Genomic DNA, 21,309 nt, shown 5'->3' on the forward strand with positions numbered 1-21,309 from the left:
ATCTCTAACTTTAGAATAAGTTTGCTGAAAACTAGAGTCTGTGGTCTCAACGATTCAACTAGGAATCGATTACTGGTGCATCTTTATGTATATTCACTTTCCTTTCACCAAACAAGCATTCATCACTTGCAACTTTGAAAAAGTGCATATTTGTAATAAGAAACAGTTGAATTAATTCCTGTTACATTTATTAAATGAATGGAAATGTGTGCAAAACAGGAAATAAGTGCCCTAAAATAAGAGCTGGTGGGATCTCTCCATGAGCCAAATGTTACAACTGTCTGCATGACTTTATTTACTATAAATAATCGCTTATTGACCTTTACTAATCGATTTTACAATGGCCCGTGTCCGATGTATCTAAGGCTACGTGTCCGCGAGGCCTTTTTTTAAACATTAGCCGTTAAACTGTTTATTTTCTTTCAAACTTGCTGTTGCTAACGGTCAAAGTGTCTCGCGCGATACTGTTTTTGTTTTAACAATCCATCGTTCGAACTGTTCGTTTTAATAGAAGCATTTTTTACAAAAAGAACATGTGCTTGTAAACAAGAAGTTGAAGATAAATGATAAATGATAAATGGGTTGTACTTGTATAGCGCTTTTCTACCTTCAAGGTACTCAAAGCGCTTTGACACTACTTCCACATTTACCCATTCACACACACATTCACACACCAATGGGGGGAGCTGCCATGCAAGGCGCTAACCAGCACCCATCAGGAGCAAGGGTGAAGTGTCTTGCTCAGGACACAACGGACGTGACGAGGTTGGTACTAGGTGGGATTTGAACCAGGGACCCTCGGGTTGCGCACGGCCGCTCTACCACTGCGCCACGCGATGTGGTTCTACAATCTCAAACTTGACAAGAAGTTCGCTGAAAACTAGAGTCTGTGGTCTCCTCACGATTCGATTAGGAATCGATTATTGGTGCGTCAGAATGAGAATAGTTTTTATTGCCATTGTTTGAGTACAGGATCACAAACTAGGAATTTTTTGTAAATCTTTATGTATATTCACTTTCCTTTCACCAAACAAGCATTCATCACTTTGAAAAAGTGCATATTTGTAATAAGAAACAGTTGAATTAATTCCTGTTACATTTATTCAATGAATGGAAATGTGTGCAAAACAGGAAATAAGTGCCCTAAAATAAGAGCTGGTGGGATCTCTCCATTAGCCAAATGTTACAACTGTCTGCATGACTTTATTTACTATAAATAATCGCTTATTGAACTTTACTAATCGATTTTACAATGGCCCGTATCCGATGTATCTAAGGCTACGTGTCCGCGAGGCCTTTTTTTAAACATTAGCCGTTAAACTGTTTAATTTCTTTCAAACTTGCTGTTGCTAACGGTCAAAGTGTTTCGCGCGAAGCTGAGATTTGTTTTTTAACGATCCATCGTTCGAACGGTTTATTTAAATAATGTGTTTTTCTCTCAAAAGGAATACGTGCTCGTAAACAAAAAGTGGACGACCAGGTGCTACAATCTCTAACTTCAGAATAAGTTTGCTGAAAACTAGTCTGTGGTCTCAACGATTCAACTAGGAATCGATTACTGGTGCATCTTTATGTATATTCACTTTCCTTTCACCAAACAAGCATTCATCACTTTGAAAAAGTGCATATTTGTAATAAGAAACAGTTGAATTAATTCCTGTTACATTTATTAAATGAATGGAAATGTGTGCAAAACAGGAAATAAGTGCCCTAAAATAAGAGCTGGTGGGATCTCTCCATTAGCCAAATGTTACAACTGTCTGCATGACTTTATTTACTATTAATAATCGCTTATTGACCTTTACTAATCAATTTTACAATGGCCTGTATCCGATGTATCTAAGGCTACGTGTCCGCAAAGCTTTCTTTTAAACATTAGCCGTTAAACTGTTTATTTTCTTTCAAACTTGCTGTTGCTAACGGTCAAAGTGTCTCGCGCGATACTGTTTTTGTTTTAACGATCCATCGTTCGAACGGTTCGTTTTAATAGAAGCATTTTGTACAAAAGGAACATGTGCTTGTAAACAAGAAGTTGAAGATGTGGTTCTACAATCGCAAACTTGACAAGAAGTTCGCTGAAAACTAGAGTCTGTGGTCTCCTCACGATTCGATTAGGAATCGATTATTGGTGCGTCAGAATCAGAATAGTTTTTATTGCCATTGTTTGAGTACAGGATCACAAACTAGGAATTTTTTGTAAATCTTTATGTATATTCACTTTCCTTTCACCAAACAAGCATTCATCACTTGCAACTTTGAAAAAGTGCATATTTGTAATAAGAAACAGTTGAATTAATTCCTGTTACATTTATTCAATGAATGGAAATGTGTGCAAAACAGGAAATAAGTGCCTTAAAATAAGAGCTGGTGGGATCTCTCCATTAGCCAAATGTTACAACTGTCTGCATGACTTTATTTACTATTAATAATCACTTATTGAACTTTACTAATCGATTTTACAATGGCCTGTATCCGATTTGTGTCTAAGGCTACGTGTCCGCAAAGCTTTCTTTTAAACATTAGCCGTTAAACTGTTTATTTTCGTTCAAACTTGCTGTTGCTAACGGTCAAAGTGTCTCGCGCGATACTGAGATTAGTTTTTGTTTTAACGATCCATTGTTCGAACGGTTTATTTAAATAATGTGTTTTTCTCTCAAAAGGAATACGTGCTCGTAAACAAAAAGTGGACGACCAGGTGCTACAATCTCTAACTTCAGAATAAGTTTGCTGAAAACTAGAGTCTGTGGTCTCAACGATTCAACTAGGAATCGATTACTGGTGCATCTTTATGTATATTCACTTTCCTTTCACCAAACAAGCATTCATCACTTGCAACTTTGAAAAAGTGCATATTTGTAATAAGAAACAGTTGAATTAATTCCTGTTACATTTATTCAATGAATGGAAACGTGTGCAAAACAGGAAATAAGTGCCTTAAAATAAGAGCTGGTGGGATCTCTCCATTAGCCAAATGTTACAACTGTCTGCATGACTTTATTTACTATAAATAATCGCTTATTGACCTTTACTAATCGATTTTACAATGGCCCGTGTCCGATGTAGCTAAGGCTACGTGTCCGCGAGGCCTTTTTTTAAACATTATCCGTTAAACTGTTTATTTTCTTTCAAACTTGCTGTTGCTAACGGTCAAAGTGTCTCGCGCGACACTGAGATTTGTTTTTGTTATGTTTTTTTCAACGATCCATCGTACGAACGGTTTGTTTTAAAAGATGAGGTTTTTTTTCTCTTTCTCAAAAGGAACATGTGCTTTTAAAAAAGAAGTTAAAGATGTGGTTCTACAATCTCTAACTTGACAAGAAGTTTGCTGAAAACTAGAGTCTGTGGTCTCCTCACGATTCCATTAGGAATCTGTTATTGGTGCGTCAGAATAGTTTTCATTGCCATTGTTTGAGAACGGGTTCACAATCTAGGAATTTTATGTCACTTGCAACTTTGAAAAAGTGCATTTGTAATAACAAAAAGTTAAATTAACACTCGTTACATTTATCAAATGAATGGAAATGTGTGCAAAACAGGAAATAAGTGCCCTAAAATAAGAGCTGGTGGGATCTCTCCATGAGCCAAATGTTACAACTGTCTGCATGACTTTATTTACTATTAATAATCGCTTATTGAACTTTACTAATCGATTTTACAATGGCCCGTGTCCGATGTATTTAAGGCTACGTGTCCGCGAAGCCTTTTTTTAAACATTATACATTAAATTGTTTATTTTCTTTGAAACATACTCGCGTTCAAACTTGCTGTTGCTAACAGTCAAAATGTCTCACGTGAAGCTGAGATGTGTTTTGGTTTTTTTTAATGATCCATCGTTCGAACGTTTGCTTTTAACAGATGCGTTTTTTTTTCAAAAGGAACATGTGCTTGTAAAAAGAAGTTGAAGATGTGGTTCTGCAATCTCTAAATTGACAAGAAGTTTGCTGAAAATTAGAGTCTGTGGTCTCCTCACGATTTGACTAGGAATCGATTATTGGTGCATCTTTATATTATGTTCACTTTTTTCTTCATTTCATTTATTTATCTATTTCAGGCAATGACATAAAGTACATAGTTGACAACACATAATAATATAAAATAATATAATTCAAAAGGTAATGTCCTTTATTACATTGAGATTCACTGTTACTTTAAGGATTATAATACAAATGTATCATAGTGGCATTAACATAGCTAACTATCATTATTACACTGTAACAATCATTTGTATCAACAATGTAGGAAGAATGAACATAGCAACAATGCTAATAGACAACATAGCAACAATGCTAATAGACAACATAGCAACAATGCTAATAGACAACATAGCAACAATGCTAATAGACAACATAGCAACAATGCTAATAGACAACATAGCAACAATGCTAATAAACAACATAGCAACAATGCTAATAGACAACATAGCAACAATGCTAATAGACAACATAGCAACAATGCTAATAGACAACATAGCAACAATGCTAATAGACAACATAGCAACAATGCTAATAGACAACATAGCAACAATGCTAATAGACAACATAGCAACAATGCTAAGGAAACATTGAGCACACGTTAACACTTTTCAGAGAGAATACAGCAGCAAGTCAAATTAAAGATCCTCATCTCTATATTTAAACCAGACCTCATGTTTGTTTAATAGTTTGAATCCATTAATAGTTTGGCATTGCTTGTGTTGTAATTCCACTTTGTTCCATAGTTTGACTACGCATACAGACACACAAAAACATAGTTTTCCTCCGCATACAGACACACAAAAACATAGTTTTCGTCCGCATTCAGACACACAAAAACATAGTTTGACTACGCATACAGACACACAAAAACATAGTTTTACTCTGCATACAGACACACAAAAACATAGTTTTACTCTGCATACAGACACACAAAAACATAGTTTTCGTCCGCATTCAGACACACAAAAACATAGTTTGACTACGCATACAGACACACAAAAACATAGTTTTACTCTGCATACAGACACACAAAAACATAGTTTTACTCTGCATACAGGCACACAAAAACATAGTTTTACTCCGCATAGAGACACACAAAAATATAGTTTGACTACGCATACAGACACACAAAAACATAGTTTGATTACACATACAGACACACAAAAACATAGTTTGATTATGCATACAGACACACAAAAACATAGTTTGATTACACGTACAGACACACAAAAACATAGTTTGATTACACATACAGACACACAAAAACATAGTTTGATTATGCATACAGACACACAAAAACATAGTTTGACTATGCATACAGACACACAAAAACATAGTTTGACTACGCTTACAGACACACAAAAACATAGTTTGACTACGCTTACAGACACACAAAAACATAGTTTTCGTCCGCATACAGACACACAAAAACATAGTTTTCGTCCGCATACAGACACACAAAAATATAGTTTTTGTCCGCATACAGACACACAAAAATATAGTTTTCGTCCGCATACAGACACACAAAAACATAGTTTTCGTCCGCATACAGACACACAAAAACAGTTTTCGTCCGCATACAGACACACAAAAACATAGTTTGACTCCGCATACAGACACACAAAAACATAGTTTGACTACGCATACAGACACACAAGAACATAGTTTGACTACGCATACAGACACACAAAAACATAGTTTGATTATGCATACAGACACACAAAAACATAGTTTGATTACACATACAGACACACAAAAACATAGTTTGATTACACATACAGACACACAAAAACATAGTTTGATTACACATACAGACACACAAAAACATAGTTTGATTACACATACAGACACACAAAAACATAGTTTGATTACACATACAGACACACAAAAACATAGTTTGATTACACATACAGACACGCAAAAACATAGTTTGATTACACATACAGACACACAAAAATATAGTTTGATTATGCATACAGACACACAAAAACATAGTTTGATTACGCATACAGACACACAAAAACATAGTTTGATTACACCTACAGACACACAAAAACATAGTTTGATTATGCATACAGACACACAAAAACATAGTTTGATTATGCATACAGACACACAAAAACATAGTTTGACTACACATACAGACACACAAAAACATAGTTTGACTACGCATACAGACACACAAAAACATAGTTTGACTACGCATACAGACACACAAAAACAGAGTTTGACTACGCATACAGACACACAAAAACAGAGTTTTCGTCCGCATACAGACACACAAAAACCGCATACAGACACACAAAAACATAGTTTGACTCCGCATACAGACACACAAAAACATGGTTTGACTCCGCATATAAACACACAAAAACATAGTTTGACTCCGCATACAGACACACAAAAACGTTTGAGTGGTTTGAGCTTTCGGCAATGAGAAATATCCAAAGCCTGCCAAGTTAAGAGCCTGCACTTGTCCTATAAAAAAAAACGTTGTAGATTAGACGGCATTAATTTGCTAAATGCTTTACATAAGATTATTAATGGATTATATACAACAAGTCAATCAGATTTCAGCAACTTTTGTTTGACTAAACACGCATTCATCCCTTTTGAAAAAGTGCATTTGTAATAAGAAACAGTTGAATTAATTCCTGTTACATTTATTCAATGAATGGAAATGTGTGCAAAACAGGAAATAAGTGCCCTAAAATAAAGGTGCTGGTGGGATCTCTCCATTAGCCAAATGTTACAACTGTCTGCATGACTTTTACTATAAATAATTGCTTGTTGACCTTTACTAATCGATGTTACCAATATCCCATGTATCTAAGGCTATGTTCGCACTGCAGGATTTTTTTTTTTGTCAAATTTGATCTTTTTAGTGGCCAAAAAATGCAGTTTCTAATGCAATCCGCACTGCAGTGTTTACCTAAGTAAAAATGGCTTCCGCTCTGTCAGTGCTGGCACATTTGTGGACAAAATTGTAATTTTCCTGACGGAATAAATAAAGTACTATTTAATCTAATCTAATTTTGTGCCAACAAAGTCAACATTTTTCCCAACCAAATTATTGCAAGCAGAAGATTTAAGAAAAAAGTATTTTGGCATCAGCACTTTTATTTTGCTTTGATCTCTGCCAGTCTGTCGGCGAGCGGGAGTGCTGGACGGTAGTGCTGGAACTTTAACCTGAGTTCCTAAAACATTTTATTCCCTCCTGTCTTCTGCTCCGATGTCAACTATTTATTTTGCAACCCTCAATTTTGGCAAATAATTATGACGCTTGTATTTTTCTGGATGACATTGTGGCGGGATGAAAGCGACCTGAGCAGACGGATCACATATCTTGGGGCGCTATAGCTCGGTTGGTAGAGCGGCCGTGCCAGCAACTTGAGGGTTTCAGGTTCGATCCCCATTTCCGCCATCCTAGTCACTGCCGTTGTGTCCTTGGGCAAGACACTTTACCCACCCAGCTTCCAGTGCCAGCCACACTGGTTTAAATGTAACTTACATATTGGGTTTTACTATGTAAAAGTGCTTTGAGTCACTCGGGGAAAAAAAGCGCTAAATAAAATATTATTAATTTCACTTCATATATATCAAAAAAAAAAAATCCGCATACAAAAGAGGCCTGGGTCATGTATGAAAAATGTGGAATTGCACTGTTCTCAGTGACGTACAAAAATGCGATACAGGTGACATATGGGCATCAAAAAAGAATCGGCCTGAACGTCAATTTAGCCCACCTCTACTGAAAACTGTCATAAGTGTTTCAGTTTTGGGATCCCTTTTTTTGTAAGCGTTTTGAAAATAAAAGGTAAATGTATGCATTACCCTGTTATATCTCACATTCTATATTGTTTTTGAGAAAAGTTACCTAAACGTTACTTAATTCATTTAAAAAAATAATACAAAAGAAAACACATTTATGTGCATATGTAAATTCTATTCTATCACTTTCTTATTTTCTTCATGGATAAAAACTTTAGCGCTGGAAGAGTATTTCAACTAGTAAACAGTCCAGTAGGTACTTGATTTTGATATATGTAATGATCATGGGGGCATTCTAGTAAAATATTTGTGTGTAAATATCAAAATATTACGTTGAATCCCTTTTTGTCAGGCAATATTACATTGAATGATTATCTTACATAAATTAATATATACCAACAGTTTATAAATATTTATGATGTGCAGGGAGAAATAAGCGTTACAAACAAGAAAGAGGTTTTACCACATCACCATGGGACTAGCAACACTCCTTTTAAATCTCATTAGTACCACAGAAAAGGCAAACCTCCATTTTCCAGACATGATGAAGTCTAAAATAACGTACAATAACCAGGAAGATAAAGTGTTTGTCTCGTGGACAGACCAAGCCAAGCAATGCAGGTATAGGAGGAGGTGTGCGCACCCGCCAAGGAACCACTTTTTTGGTTCAACACCAGCAAATATATAAACAAAACAAAACATCAGCGGGAAGTGATAATCGATTAACAAAAACAATATTTACACCGGAGATTTGACACGGAGAAGGCAAGGTCGGTAAAAAAAAAAAAAAAAAAAAAATTCAGGTCCCGGGGATGCACATCCTTTTTTATTTCAATGCGTAAAAAGACACAAAAAGTGCGTTAACACTAACATTGTGTTTAATATCAGTCACTATCGATAATTAATGACCCATTTCTTCACCAAGTACCACGCCAGATAACCCCTGGCTCCCAAAGTACCACCTTAATAACCAATATTAAAATATAGTAGCATAGTAGGCTTAAGTAGTCATTAAAGGTTCTTTATCCATCCATCCATTTTCGACAGCAGGGCCCTTTTGGGATCGCGCTGGGTGCTGGAGCCTATCTTGGCTGCATTCGGGCGGAAGGCAGTATACACCCCGGACAAGACGCCACCTTATCACAGTAAAGGTTCTTCAGAGGTTTTAAAATAAAAAGTATATTTATTTTTGGCCACGGCAACATTACACATGGTTTTTTTATAGGAAAATAAAACGCTGTACTTTTTACTGTTTAGTTTGAGAATCAATGACCTATAGAAAATAAGGAGCAGGAAAACTATATTAAATGTAAACATTGTTCATTCAAATATAACTTTCCTCTGATTATAGCCCCCCAGTGTCAAAGAAGAAGGGGAAAAAAAACATGTAAACACAACTCACAATACACACTTACCAATAACTTCTTTAGATTAAGTTAAAAAATAAGCAAAAAGTGTAACAAAATAGTGAAAATATATACAGAGAAACTGAGAAGGACAATTTGTTGCAGGTTTAGTGGCAGGAAGTCACGTCTGTGTAACATTAAATCGGTCTGTTATTTTTATTGAAGTATGGGAAGGATGCAGTAAATATTATTGGACCAAATGTCTCCTATTTTATAGCAGCACATTTGTTATATTGTGTAATTCTTTGTTTTATACAGTCCTGCACTTTAGTTCCTACCTGTTTCCGTATACCGGAATAGGGGATGGACGGGGGTTGGGGAAATAAAAAACAAAACAAAAGGTGAGTGCGGCAAAGGATTTTAGAAAAGAACTGCTGAGGTGACATTTCCTGTCTTATCGACAATATCGAGCACTCTTCTCACGCCATGCAGAGAATCAAAAGCGAGACAACAAGATGGTGCAACCCAACTTGATACTGTTACCTGATTGGCCGTTTCCCGCCTTGCTCCGCCACCAAAGACGGAGCAACCAACCTTGCTTCGTAACTTATGATATCAACCAAAAATGTGTGTCATATATGCCGATTACGTGTCTAGATTATAGCGATACATATGGTTTTATCGCCCCTAATACGAACGTAAAAATAACTCTAAAATGTCCTCAAACGACACGTATATCCACCAAAACTAGAAAAAGTGAGGTACAAAAGGTTTAAAAGCAAAAAAAAAAAAAGGTCTTGCATTGTCCAGGCTTCTTCCTGGCATGCTGAAAGGAGTCCTGGAGTCCTGGGCCAGCAGCTACTGTGATGTTGATATGCACACAATCTCCTTTTGTCAAGACAGGCGCTGCCCCGGGGCTCAGGTTTCACTCCGCCACAGAGAACTACATTTAGTGGGCCCGCCCCATGGGATCAGCCATGTTCCGTTTTGGAAGGCAGAAACGCTCAAACGCCGTCAGCGGATGCGACATAATGTCTATCGCCGTTAATTGGTTCCAGTACTGGCCGTGATGAAGGAATTTCCGCAATGTGGGATTATTATTAAAGATAAAATATTTTCTTCGTGTTGTGCGTACCTTTTAGTGGTCCAGGACTGGCCTCACTTTTTCAGCAGGTGAACTACTTTTACATGACCAAGTCCAGGTGGTATAAATAAATAAATTAGGGTTGTTCGGAATACCGGCACTAGTACAGTATCGCGGTACTAATTTATCACAAACGATACTATACTCTGTATGAAAAGTACAGGTTCGCCATATTTATCATTTTTTTACAGGTATGACGTATTCTTGTGACATTGCTGGTTTTACGATCAGAGGAGCATGTTTGGCAGTGCACACACACAGAGTACTTACAAGCAGACACAGTGTGCAGACAGAAAAGACAGAATGGACGCATTTTGGTGTAAAAAGTAGGGCCGGGCAACGATTAAAAATTTTAATTGAAGTTAAACGCACTATTTCTACGATTAATCGCGATTAACTGCATTGTATACGCAAAGCCCGATAATGAATTCAAAAGTAGTGTGTAGTGCACCTTTATTGGAATATTCTCCCACATGAACAAAAGCGCCAAAACATTTGTTGTGCAAACACAATTTAAATCAGTCCTTGTTCAACAGTAGCAGTTAAATAGCATATTTGATGAAAATCAACTCCAAAAATGTAAATACAAACATTTAAGCTTATTGCCACTGCCAGGGTATTTAAGTCATCCTGTTTGTTATGGAAAATAAATATAATCTACATACAAATCTCTGAGCCACAATCATAACATCTGAACAGGCAATTTCTGAGGTCGCCATATTTATAATTTTTTTACAGGTATGACGTACTGTTGTGGCATTGCTGGTTTTACGATCAGAGGAGCATGTTGGGCAGTGCACACACACAGAGTACTTACAAGCAGACACAATGTGCAGACAGAAAAGGGAGAATGGGCGCATTTTGGTGTAAAGATAAAGGTGAAGTTGTAACACTGAAACACCCTCAGGAAGAGCTGCTTTAAGACACGGCTAGCTAGCTAGCGGCTAACATCCATCCTCATTCGGCAGTGTTTTAGCTACTTCTAAATCACTAATCCTCGTATCCATGGCGACAAGTAAAGTACGTTTCTTTACAGGTATCACTGGAGGACGAGGAATAAGTAAACATGCTTCACTACACACCGTAGGAGGATACAATGTAAACAAACGCCATGGGTGGATCTACACCGGACGTCCACTCTAATGATACCAAGTACAAGAGCGTATCTAGTTGATACTACTATGATTACTTTAATATTTTTTATGGTCAAACTATATTCGGAAGCTCAGTAAATACAACCCTGGACACATTTCAATATGACCAATGTATGATCCTGTAACTATTTGGTATCGGATCGATACCTACCTGTGTGGTATCATCCAAAACTAATGTAAAGTATCAAAGTAGAGAAGAATAAGTGATTATTACATTTTAAGAGAAGTGTAGGATACAATGTAAACAAACGCCATGAGTGGATTTACACCGGACGTCCACTCTAATGATACCAAGTACAAGAGCGTATCTAGTTGATACTACTATGATTACTTTAATATTTTCTATGGTCAAATTATATTCGGAAGCTCAGTAAATACAACCCTGGACACATTTGAATATGACCAATGTATGATCCTGTAACTACTTGGCATCGGATCGATACCTAAATGTGTGGTATCATCCAAAACTAATGTAAAGTATCAAAGTAGAGAAGAATAAGTGATTATTACATTATAAGAGAAGTGTAGGATACAATGTAAACAAACGCCATGGGTGGATTTACGCCGGACGTCCACTCTAATGATACCAAGTACAAGAGCGTATCTAGTTGATACTACTATGATTACTTTAATATTTTTTATGGTCAAATTATATTCGGAAGCTCAGTAAATACAACCCTGGACACATTTGAATATGACCAATGTATGATCCTGTAACTACTTGGCATCGGATCGATACCTAAATGTGTGGTATCATCCAAAACTAATGTAAAGTATCAAAGTAGAGAAGAATAAGTGATTATTACATTATAAGAGAAGTGTAGATAGAACATGATAAAACATAAAATAAGCAGATATTAACAGTAAATGAACATGTAAAGGGGCTTCACGGTGGAAGAGGGGTTAGTGTGTCTGCCTCACAATACGAAGGTCCTGCAGTCCTGGGTTCAAATCCAGGCTTGGGATCTTTCTGTGTGGAGTTTGCATGTTCTCCCCGTGAATGCGTGGGTTCCCCTCCGGGTACTCCGGCTTCCTCCCACCTCCAAAGACATGCACCTGGGGATAGGTTGATTGGCAACACTAAATTGGCCCTAGTGTGTGAATGTTGTCCTTCTCTCTGTGTTGGCCCTGCGATGAGGTGGCGACTTGTCCAGGGTGTACCCTGCCTTCCGCCCGATTGTAGCCGAGATAGGCGCCAGCGACCCCAAAAGGGAATAAGCGGTAGAAAATGGATGGATGGATGGATGAACATGTAAAGTAATAATCCATCTTTTACAGTTTGTCCCTCATAATGTAGACAAAATGACACAATATGTTACTGCAGACTTTGTTTACTTGCTACTAAAAGACAAGTTGTCTAGTATGTTCAACATTTTATTTAAGGACTAAATGACAATAATAAACATGTTTCATGTACATTAACATTTTTTGTTCAAATAAAGACAATGACATTTTTTTTGGTCCCCTTTTATTTAAAAAAGTATCGAAAAACATGTTTGTACCAAAAAATCAGGACAACCCTAGCTGCCCATAATTTAGTGCATCCCAAGTAGTGACGCAGAATTTTTTTTTATTTCATCTGTTTTCCCTAAAATACGCATTATATGCAATGTTTTGTCTGAGGCCATGTCTACACTAAGTCGTTTAACTCCTTTTAAAGGAATAATTATTTAGCCTCAGCCCCGTTTCAGCCTCACTAAACCAGCGTTTAAAGTTCCCACACATTTTTACACGGGTAAGTCAGCCGTGTAATTCTTGAATCTCCGGCTTTTAGCTTTGTATGGACTCGCTGATCCTGTACAAAGTGAGTTTGGAGAGGAAGTGATGCCAGAAAGATCGCGCCCACGCAGGAAGTGACATCAGAAAGAACAAGCTTAAAAATGAAGCGCTTTGGTATCTCGGAGGTAAACACCGGGAATATGAAGGCGAGTCATCCAGACATGTCCGTGTTTGTCCTTCTTCATGTACACACACTTGTGGAAATCACACATCAACACCTGAAGAGAAATCCTTTTGATGTATTTGGGATACAACCCTTCTCAGATGGCAAGAGAGCTTTCCAATATCAGCTGTGATGCTACTTAGCCAAAAACTTTGTTCATTTTTCGAAGGAGAGACAACGAGAATGCGAGCTCCTGTGGATGTGATTTTAAGAAAAATGTAGCGTGTGCTTTGTATTGTCTGGCCCTCGAGGGAAGACTAACTACGGAAAACAGCGAATGCTTTTGGACTGACAAAGCAGACTGTATCAGTTATTGCCAGTTATTGACTCAACGTCTAGGTCCAGAGTATATAAAGTCACCAAAAAGGAAGGTGAAGGCAAAAGAGTGAGTGTCCTGACCAGTTATCTAGATCCCTAGTTTGACTGATGTAAAATGTTCTTCATCACATTAACGTGTCAAATAAGGAAAAGGGTGGAATGCCATCTCCGGGTTGGGGAGGAGACCCTGCCCCAAGTGGAGGAGTTCAAGTACCTAGGAGTCTTGTTCACGAGTGAGGGAAGAGTGGATGGTGAGATCGACAGGCGGATCGGTGCGGCGTCTTCAGTAATGCGGACGTTGTACCGATCCGTTGTGGTGAAGAAGGAGCTGAGCCGGAAGGCAAAGCTCTCAATTTACCGGTAACGATCTACGTTCCCATCCTCACCTATGGTCATGAGCTTTGGGTCATGACCGAAAGGATAAGATCACGGGTACAAGTCTCTCCCTTAGATATAGGGTGAGAAGCTCTGCCATCCGGGAGGAACTCAAAGTAAAGCCACTGCTCCTTCACATGGAGAGGAGCCAGATGAGGTGGTTCGGGCATCTGGTCAGGATGCCTCCCGAGGGAGGTGTTTAGGGCACGTACAACCGGTAGGAGGCCACGGGGAAGACCCAGGACACGTTGGGAAGACTATGTCTCCCGGCTGGCCTGGGAACGCCTCGGGATCCCCTGGGAAGAGCTAGACGAAGTGGCTGGGGAGAGGGAAGTCTGGGCTTCCCTGCTTAGGCTGCTGCCCCCGCAACCCGACCTCGGATAAGCGGAAGAAGATGGATGGATGGATGGATAAAGATGTGATGCATGTATGATTGCTCCGGTGTGATTGACTACCATAGGGCCCCACAGCACACTGGATTCCAGGTGATTGAAAAAGCACAACACTGGATATTGTTGGGATAAGTTAGTGAATTAGTGAATAATATTTATATAGCGCTTTACATAGTGACACCCAATATCTAATTTACATTTAAACCAGTGTGGGTGGCACTGGGAGCAGGTGGGTAAAGTGCCTTGCCCAAGGACACAACGGCAGTGACTAGGATGGCGGAAGCGGGAATCGAACCTGCAACCCTGAAGTTGCTGGTACGGCCACTCTACCAACCGAGCTATGTTACATTTAAGAACGGGCACACAAAGCAACACCGGAGGTGACAATGACGTGTGCATTTTCCGCAAATGCGTACTAAGTCGGCGGACGGAGGGGGGCGGGGTCTTAAACGGTGGCATTGTTGTGTGTGTGTGGACACAGATAAGGTTTGATGGGATTTACCCTGGATAATCTTATCCGGCTAAGTGTAAACGGGGCCTGAATTATTAGTTGATTTTACTCCACAGGATTGCATGTTTTTGACAGTATTTGACTACCAGTACCGGGAAGACCACTGACCTCTTCCTCCTCTTCCTCAGCTCTGGAAGAAGAGCGCCACGCGGAGCAGGAGCACTCCTCTGCCATGTCGGACAGCGACGACGGCTCCCCGCTGGACCTGTCAGGAGGCGGACTCTTTGGGAAGCGGCGGCGCCGCGGCAACCTGCCCAAGGAGGCGGTGCAGATCCTCAGGAGCTGGCTGTACGAGCACCGCTTCAACGCCTACCCTTCGGAGCAGGAGAAACTGAGTCTGTCCAGCCAGACTAACCTCTCTGTGCTGCAGGTAAGAAGAAGAACTTGTCTTGATTCTTTCTTTGCCAAGGGCCATAATGTTTGGAAACAACAAACTCACCCACACAGACTGAAAAGGTGTGTTATTGTTTGTGCTACAGTGCCATCTTTTGGACAACACGTTCACAACACGTTATGTGGGTTAAAAGGCTACAATATTTCCTTCTGTGTCGTGCCCTGAACCGGAGGTATAAATGCCGTTCTACTTCTATGGTTTCTGCATTCGTCACTCCAAGCAACGTTGGCAATATTTACAAAATTACTAAAACAATTCTTACTTACGAAGCCGTCACATAGTTCCTTCTGTGTTGTGCCTTGAACCGGAAGTATAAGTGCCGTTCTACCAGTCGTCCATAGTGATTCTACTTGTATGGTTTCTGCATTCATCACTCCAAGCAACGTTTGCAAGATTTACAATATAACTAAAACAATTCTTACTTGCAAAGCTGTCACATATGTCTGTCTGTGTCGTGTCTTGAACCAGAAGTATAAGTGCCGTTCTACTTGTCGTCCGTTGAGGTTCTACTCGTATGGTTTCTGCATTCATCACTCCTAATGTTTGCAAGTTTTACAATATAACTAAAACAATTCTTACTTGCAAAGCTGTCACATATATCTGTCTGTGTCGTGTCTTGAACCAGAAGTATAAGTGTCGTTCTACCAGTCGTCCATAGCGGTTCTACTTCTATGGTTTCTGCATTCATCACTCCAAGCAACATTGGCAATATTTACAATATTACTAAAACAATCCTTACTTACGAAGCCGTCACATAGTTCTTTCTGTGTTGTGCCTTGAACCGGAAGTATAAGTGCCGTTCTACCTGTCGTCCATAGTGATTCTACTTGTATGGTTTCTGCATTCATCACTCCAAGCAACGTTTGCAAGTTTTACAATAGAACTAAAACAATTCTTACTTGCAAAGCTGTCACATATATTTGTCTGTGTCGTGTCTTGAACCAGAAGTATAAGTGCCGTTCTACCAGTCGTCCATAGCGGTTCTACTTGTATGGTTTCTGCATTCATCACTCCAAGCAACATTTGTAATATTTACAAAATTACTAAAACAATTCTTACTTACGAAGCCGTCACATATTTCCCCCTGTGTCGTGCATTGAACCAGAGGTATAAATGCCGTTCTACTTCTATGGTTTCTGCATTCATCACTCCAAGCAACGTTGGCAATATTTACAAAATTACTAAAACAATTCTTACTTACGAAGCCGTCACATAGTTCTTTCTGTGTTGTGCCTTGAACCGGAAGTATAAGTGCCGTTCTACCAGTCGTCCATAGTGATTCTACTTGTATGGTTTCTGCATTCATCACCCCAAGCAACGTTTGCAAGATTTACAATAGAACTAAAACAATTCTTACTTGCAAAGCTGTCACATATATCAGTCTGTGTCGTGTCTTGAACCAGAAGTATAAGTGCCGTTCTACCAGTCGTCCATAGCGGTTCTACTTCTATGGTTTCTGCATCCATCACTCCAAGCAACATTTGTAATATTTACAAAATTACTAAAACAATTCTTACTTACGAAGCCGTCACATATTTCCCCCTGTGTCGTGCATTGAACCGGAGGTATAAATGCCGTTCTACTTCTATGGTTTTTGCATTCATCACTCCAAGCAACGTTGGCAATATTTACAAAATTACTAAAACAATTCTTACTTACGAAGCCGTCACATAGTTCTTTCTGTGTTGTGCCTTGAACCGGAAGTATAAGTGCCGTTCTACCTGTCGTCCATAGTGATTCTACTTGTATGGTTTCTGCATTCATCACTCCAAGCAACGTTTGCAAGATTTACAATATAACTAAAACAATTCTTACTTGCAAAGCTGTCACATATATCAGTCTGTGTCGTGTCTTGAACCAGAAGTATAAGTGCCGTCCTACCAGTCGTCCATAGCGGTTCTACTTCTATGGTTTCTGCATTCATCACTCCAAGCAACATTTGTAATATTTACAAAATTACTAAAACAATTCTTACTTACGAAGCCGTCGCATATTTCCCCCTGTGTCGTGCATTGAACCGGAAGTATAAGTGCCGTTCTACCAGTCGTCCATAGTGATTCTACTTGTATGGTTTCTGCATTCATCACTCCAAGCAACGTTTGCAAGTTTTACAATAGAACTAAAACAATTCTTACTTGCAAAGCTGTCACATATATCTGTCTGTGTCGTGTCTTGAACCAGAAGTATAAGTGCCGTTCTACCAGTCGTCCATAGCGGTTCTACTTCTATGGTTTCTGCATTCATCACTCCAAGCAACATTTGTAATATTTACAAAATTACTTAAACAATTCTTACTTACGAAGCCGTCACATATTTCCCCCTGTGTCGTGCATTGAACCGGATGTATAAATGCCGTTCTACTTCTATGGTTTCTGCATTCATCACTCCAAGCAACATTTGTAATATTTACAAAATTACTAAAACAATTCTTACTTACGAAGCCGTCACATATTTCCCCCTGTGTTGTGCATTGAACCGGATGTATAAATGCCGTTCTACTTCTATGGTTTCTGCATTCATCACTCCAAGCAACGTTGGCAATATTTACAAAATTACTAAAACAATTCTTACTTACGAAGCCGTCACATAGTTCCTTCTGTGTTGTGCCTTGAACCGGAAGTATAAGTGCCGTTCTACCAGTCGTCCATAGTGATTCTACTTGTATGGTTTCTGCATTCATCACTCCAAGCAACGTTTGCAAGATTTACAATAGAACTAAAACAAGTCTTACTTTAAAAGCTGTCACATATATCTGTCTGTGTCGTGTCTTGAACCAGAAGTATATGTGCCGTTCTACCAGTCGTCCATAGCGGTTCTACTTCTATGGTTTCTGCATTCATCACTCCAAGCAAAATTTGTAATATTTACAAAATTAGTAAAACAATTCTTACTTACGAAGCCGTCACATATTTCCCCCTGTGTCGTGCATTGAACCGGAAGTATAAATGCCGTTCTACTTCTATGGTTTCTGCATTCATCACTCCAAGCAACGTTGGCAATATTTACAAAATTACTAAAACAATTCTTACTTACAAAGCCGTCACATAGTTCCTTCTGTGTTGTGCCTTGAACCGGAAGTATAAGTGCCGTTCTACTTCTATGGTTTCTGCATTCATCACTCCAAGCAACGTTGGCAATATTTACAAAATTACTAAAACAATTCTTACTTACGAAGCCGTCACATAGTTCTTTCTGTGTTGTGCCTTGAACCGGAAGTATAAGTGCCGTTCTACCTGTCGTCCATAGTGATTCTACTTGTATGGTTTCTGCATTCATCACTCCAAGCAACGTTTGCAAGATTTACAATATAACTAAAACAATTCTTACTTGCAAAGCTGTCACATATATCAGTCTGTGTCGTGTCTTGAACCAGAAGTATAAGTGCCGTCCTACCAGTCGTCCATAGCGGTTCTACTTCTATGGTTTCTGCATTCATCACTCCAAGCAACATTTGTAATATTTACAAAATTACTAAAACAATTCTTACTTACGAAGCCATCGCATATTTCCCCCTGTGTCGTGCATTGAACCGGAAGTATAAGTGCAGTTCTACTTGTCGTCCATAGAGGTTCTACTTGTATGGTTTCTGCATTCATCACTCCTAACATTTGCAAATTTTACAAAATTACTAAAACAATTCTTACTTATGAATTCGTCTTATATTTCTTTCTGTGTTGTGCTTTGAAAGTATGAGTGCTGTTCTACCAGTCGTCCATAGCGGTTGTACTTGTATGATTTCTGCATTCATCACTCCAAGCAATGTTTGCAAGATTTATTATATTACCAAATCATTTATTACTTACGAAACCGTCACATATTTCCGTCTGTGTCGTGCCTTGAAAGTGTTATAACTTCACCTTTTATCTTTTAGTTTTTAGGCCAAAGTGCGTTCATTCTTCCTTTTCTATCTACAGCAGGGGTGCCCATTACGTCGATCGCGAGCTACCAGTCGACCGCGGGGGGTGTGTCAGTCAATCTCCAGCCAGGCTTTTAAAAAAAATAGACCTAAAAATGAGTGATCATCAATCTTCACCAAGACGTCACTTAAATGACATTCACGGTACCGGAGGGTCTTGTGAGATGACGCTGGCTGCTGCAAGATCATTATTATGAAAATATGACCGAGAGGAAGGCGAGAAACACTTTTTATTTCAACAGACTCTCGCGCCGTACCCTCCGTCAAAACTCTAAAGGCCGACTGCACATTCATATCTTCACAATAAAAGCCCTGCTTCATGCTTCAGTCTCGGAAAACTGGCGTGCACAAGCGATCCCTCAGAAAGCTGGCGTGCACATCACTTGTGCACGCCAGCTTTCCGAGACTCTTATTTTGTTAGCGCAGGCAGCATGAAGCAGGGCTTTTATTGTGAAGATAGGAAATGTGCAGTCGGCCTTTAGAGTTTTGACGGAAGGGACGGCGCGAAAGTCTGTTGAAATAAAAAGTGTTTCTCGCCTTCCTCTCTGTCATTTTTTCATAATAATGAACTGGCAGCAGCCAGCGTCATCTCACAAGACCCTCGGGTGCCGTGAATGTCAATCAAGCAAGCTACGGAATTTGCCGCCAATGTTTTTCTTGTAAAGTGTATGGAAGCTGGATGAATTAGATGCCAAAAACCAACCACTTTCATGTGGTATTGTACAGAAAGGACAACTTTTTTTCTCCTCCATTTGAAAATGTGGGCGTTATCATCATTACTGTCTGATTCCAATCAATGCAAGTCATCAGAATCAGGTAATACACCAACTTATATTCTTGTCTTTGTGAAAGAAAGACATCTATATGTGTTACACATGCTTGTATTATCATTAAACACATTTAACTTGTTTACAAAAATGTCTCTTTCATAAATAAATAAATATAAATGATATATATAAATGAGGTGGATCCCCTCGAGTTGGTCAATTGAAAAGTAGCTCGCCTGCAGAAAAAGTGTGGGCACCCCTGATCTACACACTGTGCCTGTTTGTAAGTACTCTATGTGTGTGCGCGCGCTGCCGAACATGCTCCTCTGCTCGTAAAACCGGCAATGTCATGCTTGGGAACCGGTACTTTTTAAACAGAGTATAGTACTGTTTTAGATTCATTAGTACCATGATACTAGACTAGTTTCGGTATACCGTACAACCCGACTCGCAATATTTTCACTTTTATCACTCCTTTAGTCGTTAGTTTGTGTATGAATGAAAATGCATGTTTGTCTCGTGTGATGTCATGTGGAAAATTGTGTTGGACTTGAGTTTCCACCCAATGTGTGTTTTTTTATTTAAGGAGACGTCAAACGCTCAACTTCGTCAGTTTCCTTGTGAAGTGAATCTTTTACAGCTGAGGTCAAATGACGGACATTGATAACCGCTGGAGTTATTTGTAGCCCTCCTGTCTGCAGGTGTTCAAGCATTGTCTTTCATTTCCGCTGCACACACCGCAAGTACAGTACTATTCAGTGGGGAGTCACTTGGCTGGAATGTGCACAAGCCTTCATTACTGCCATGTGTCACCACTAGAGGGAGACAGGCTGCACTTTTGACTGCAACTACTTTTATTGGAGTGAACAATGCTGCTGGTAAAAGTTGTGGGATCAACTTCCCGTAAGTGATGTCACGGCCGCAAAGCAGCTGCCGTTGAATCATCAGCACCTCAGCAAAACATCACACTCCGTTTCATCTCAATGGCCTGAAGACACAACACACTTAGTCACTGGTGTTGATTCTGGGAATGTTCACTCAATTGAGCTTATTCTGTTCATAATCCAACTACTTCAAAGTAGCAGTACAATGGGAAAATAAGTTGACTTTATATGCTTAATTGTCTTTGATTGTGTCCGTTAGGGTTGTACGGTATACCAGTACTATACTAGTACCCCCCACCCCCTCCTTTTTTACAGTCATGACGGCGTGTCGTCGTGACATTGCTGGTTTTACGAGCAGAGGAGCATGTTCGGCAGCGCACACACACAGAGTACTTACAAGCAGACACAGTGTGTAGACAGA

At 39.2% G+C, this 21,309-nt stretch overlaps 1 protein-coding gene and 1 long non-coding RNA gene across 3 annotated transcripts in view; one reads left to right on the forward strand and one right to left on the reverse strand.

Moving 5' to 3' along the window:
- LOC133535517 (uncharacterized) overlaps positions 1–15,286 on the reverse strand; it is a 38,280-nt gene extending 22,994 nt beyond the window's left edge. Inside the window, exon 1 of one of the 2 annotated variants that reach the window (XR_009802239.1) lies at positions 15,036–15,286. This is a non-coding gene — a long non-coding RNA (uncharacterized LOC133535517). Of the gene's footprint in view, positions 1–9,634; positions 9,938–15,035 lie in introns of those variants that run through there. The other variant, XR_009802240.1, reaches the window with a different exon arrangement.
- Positions 1–21,309, forward strand: part of LOC133535516 (homeobox protein SIX5) — a 31,863-nt gene that overhangs the window by 2,277 nt on the left and 8,277 nt on the right. Inside the window, exon 2 of the mRNA XM_061875416.1 lies at positions 15,056–15,297. Within this exon, the coding sequence (XP_061731400.1) occupies positions 15,056–15,297 (242 nt within the window). The remainder of the gene's footprint in view (positions 1–15,055; positions 15,298–21,309) is intronic.

The sequence above is a fragment of the Nerophis ophidion genome, linkage group LG16, assembly GCF_033978795.1.
Source record: "Nerophis ophidion isolate RoL-2023_Sa linkage group LG16, RoL_Noph_v1.0, whole genome shotgun sequence".
In the NCBI taxonomy this organism is placed as follows: domain Eukaryota; kingdom Metazoa; phylum Chordata; class Actinopteri; order Syngnathiformes; family Syngnathidae; genus Nerophis; species Nerophis ophidion.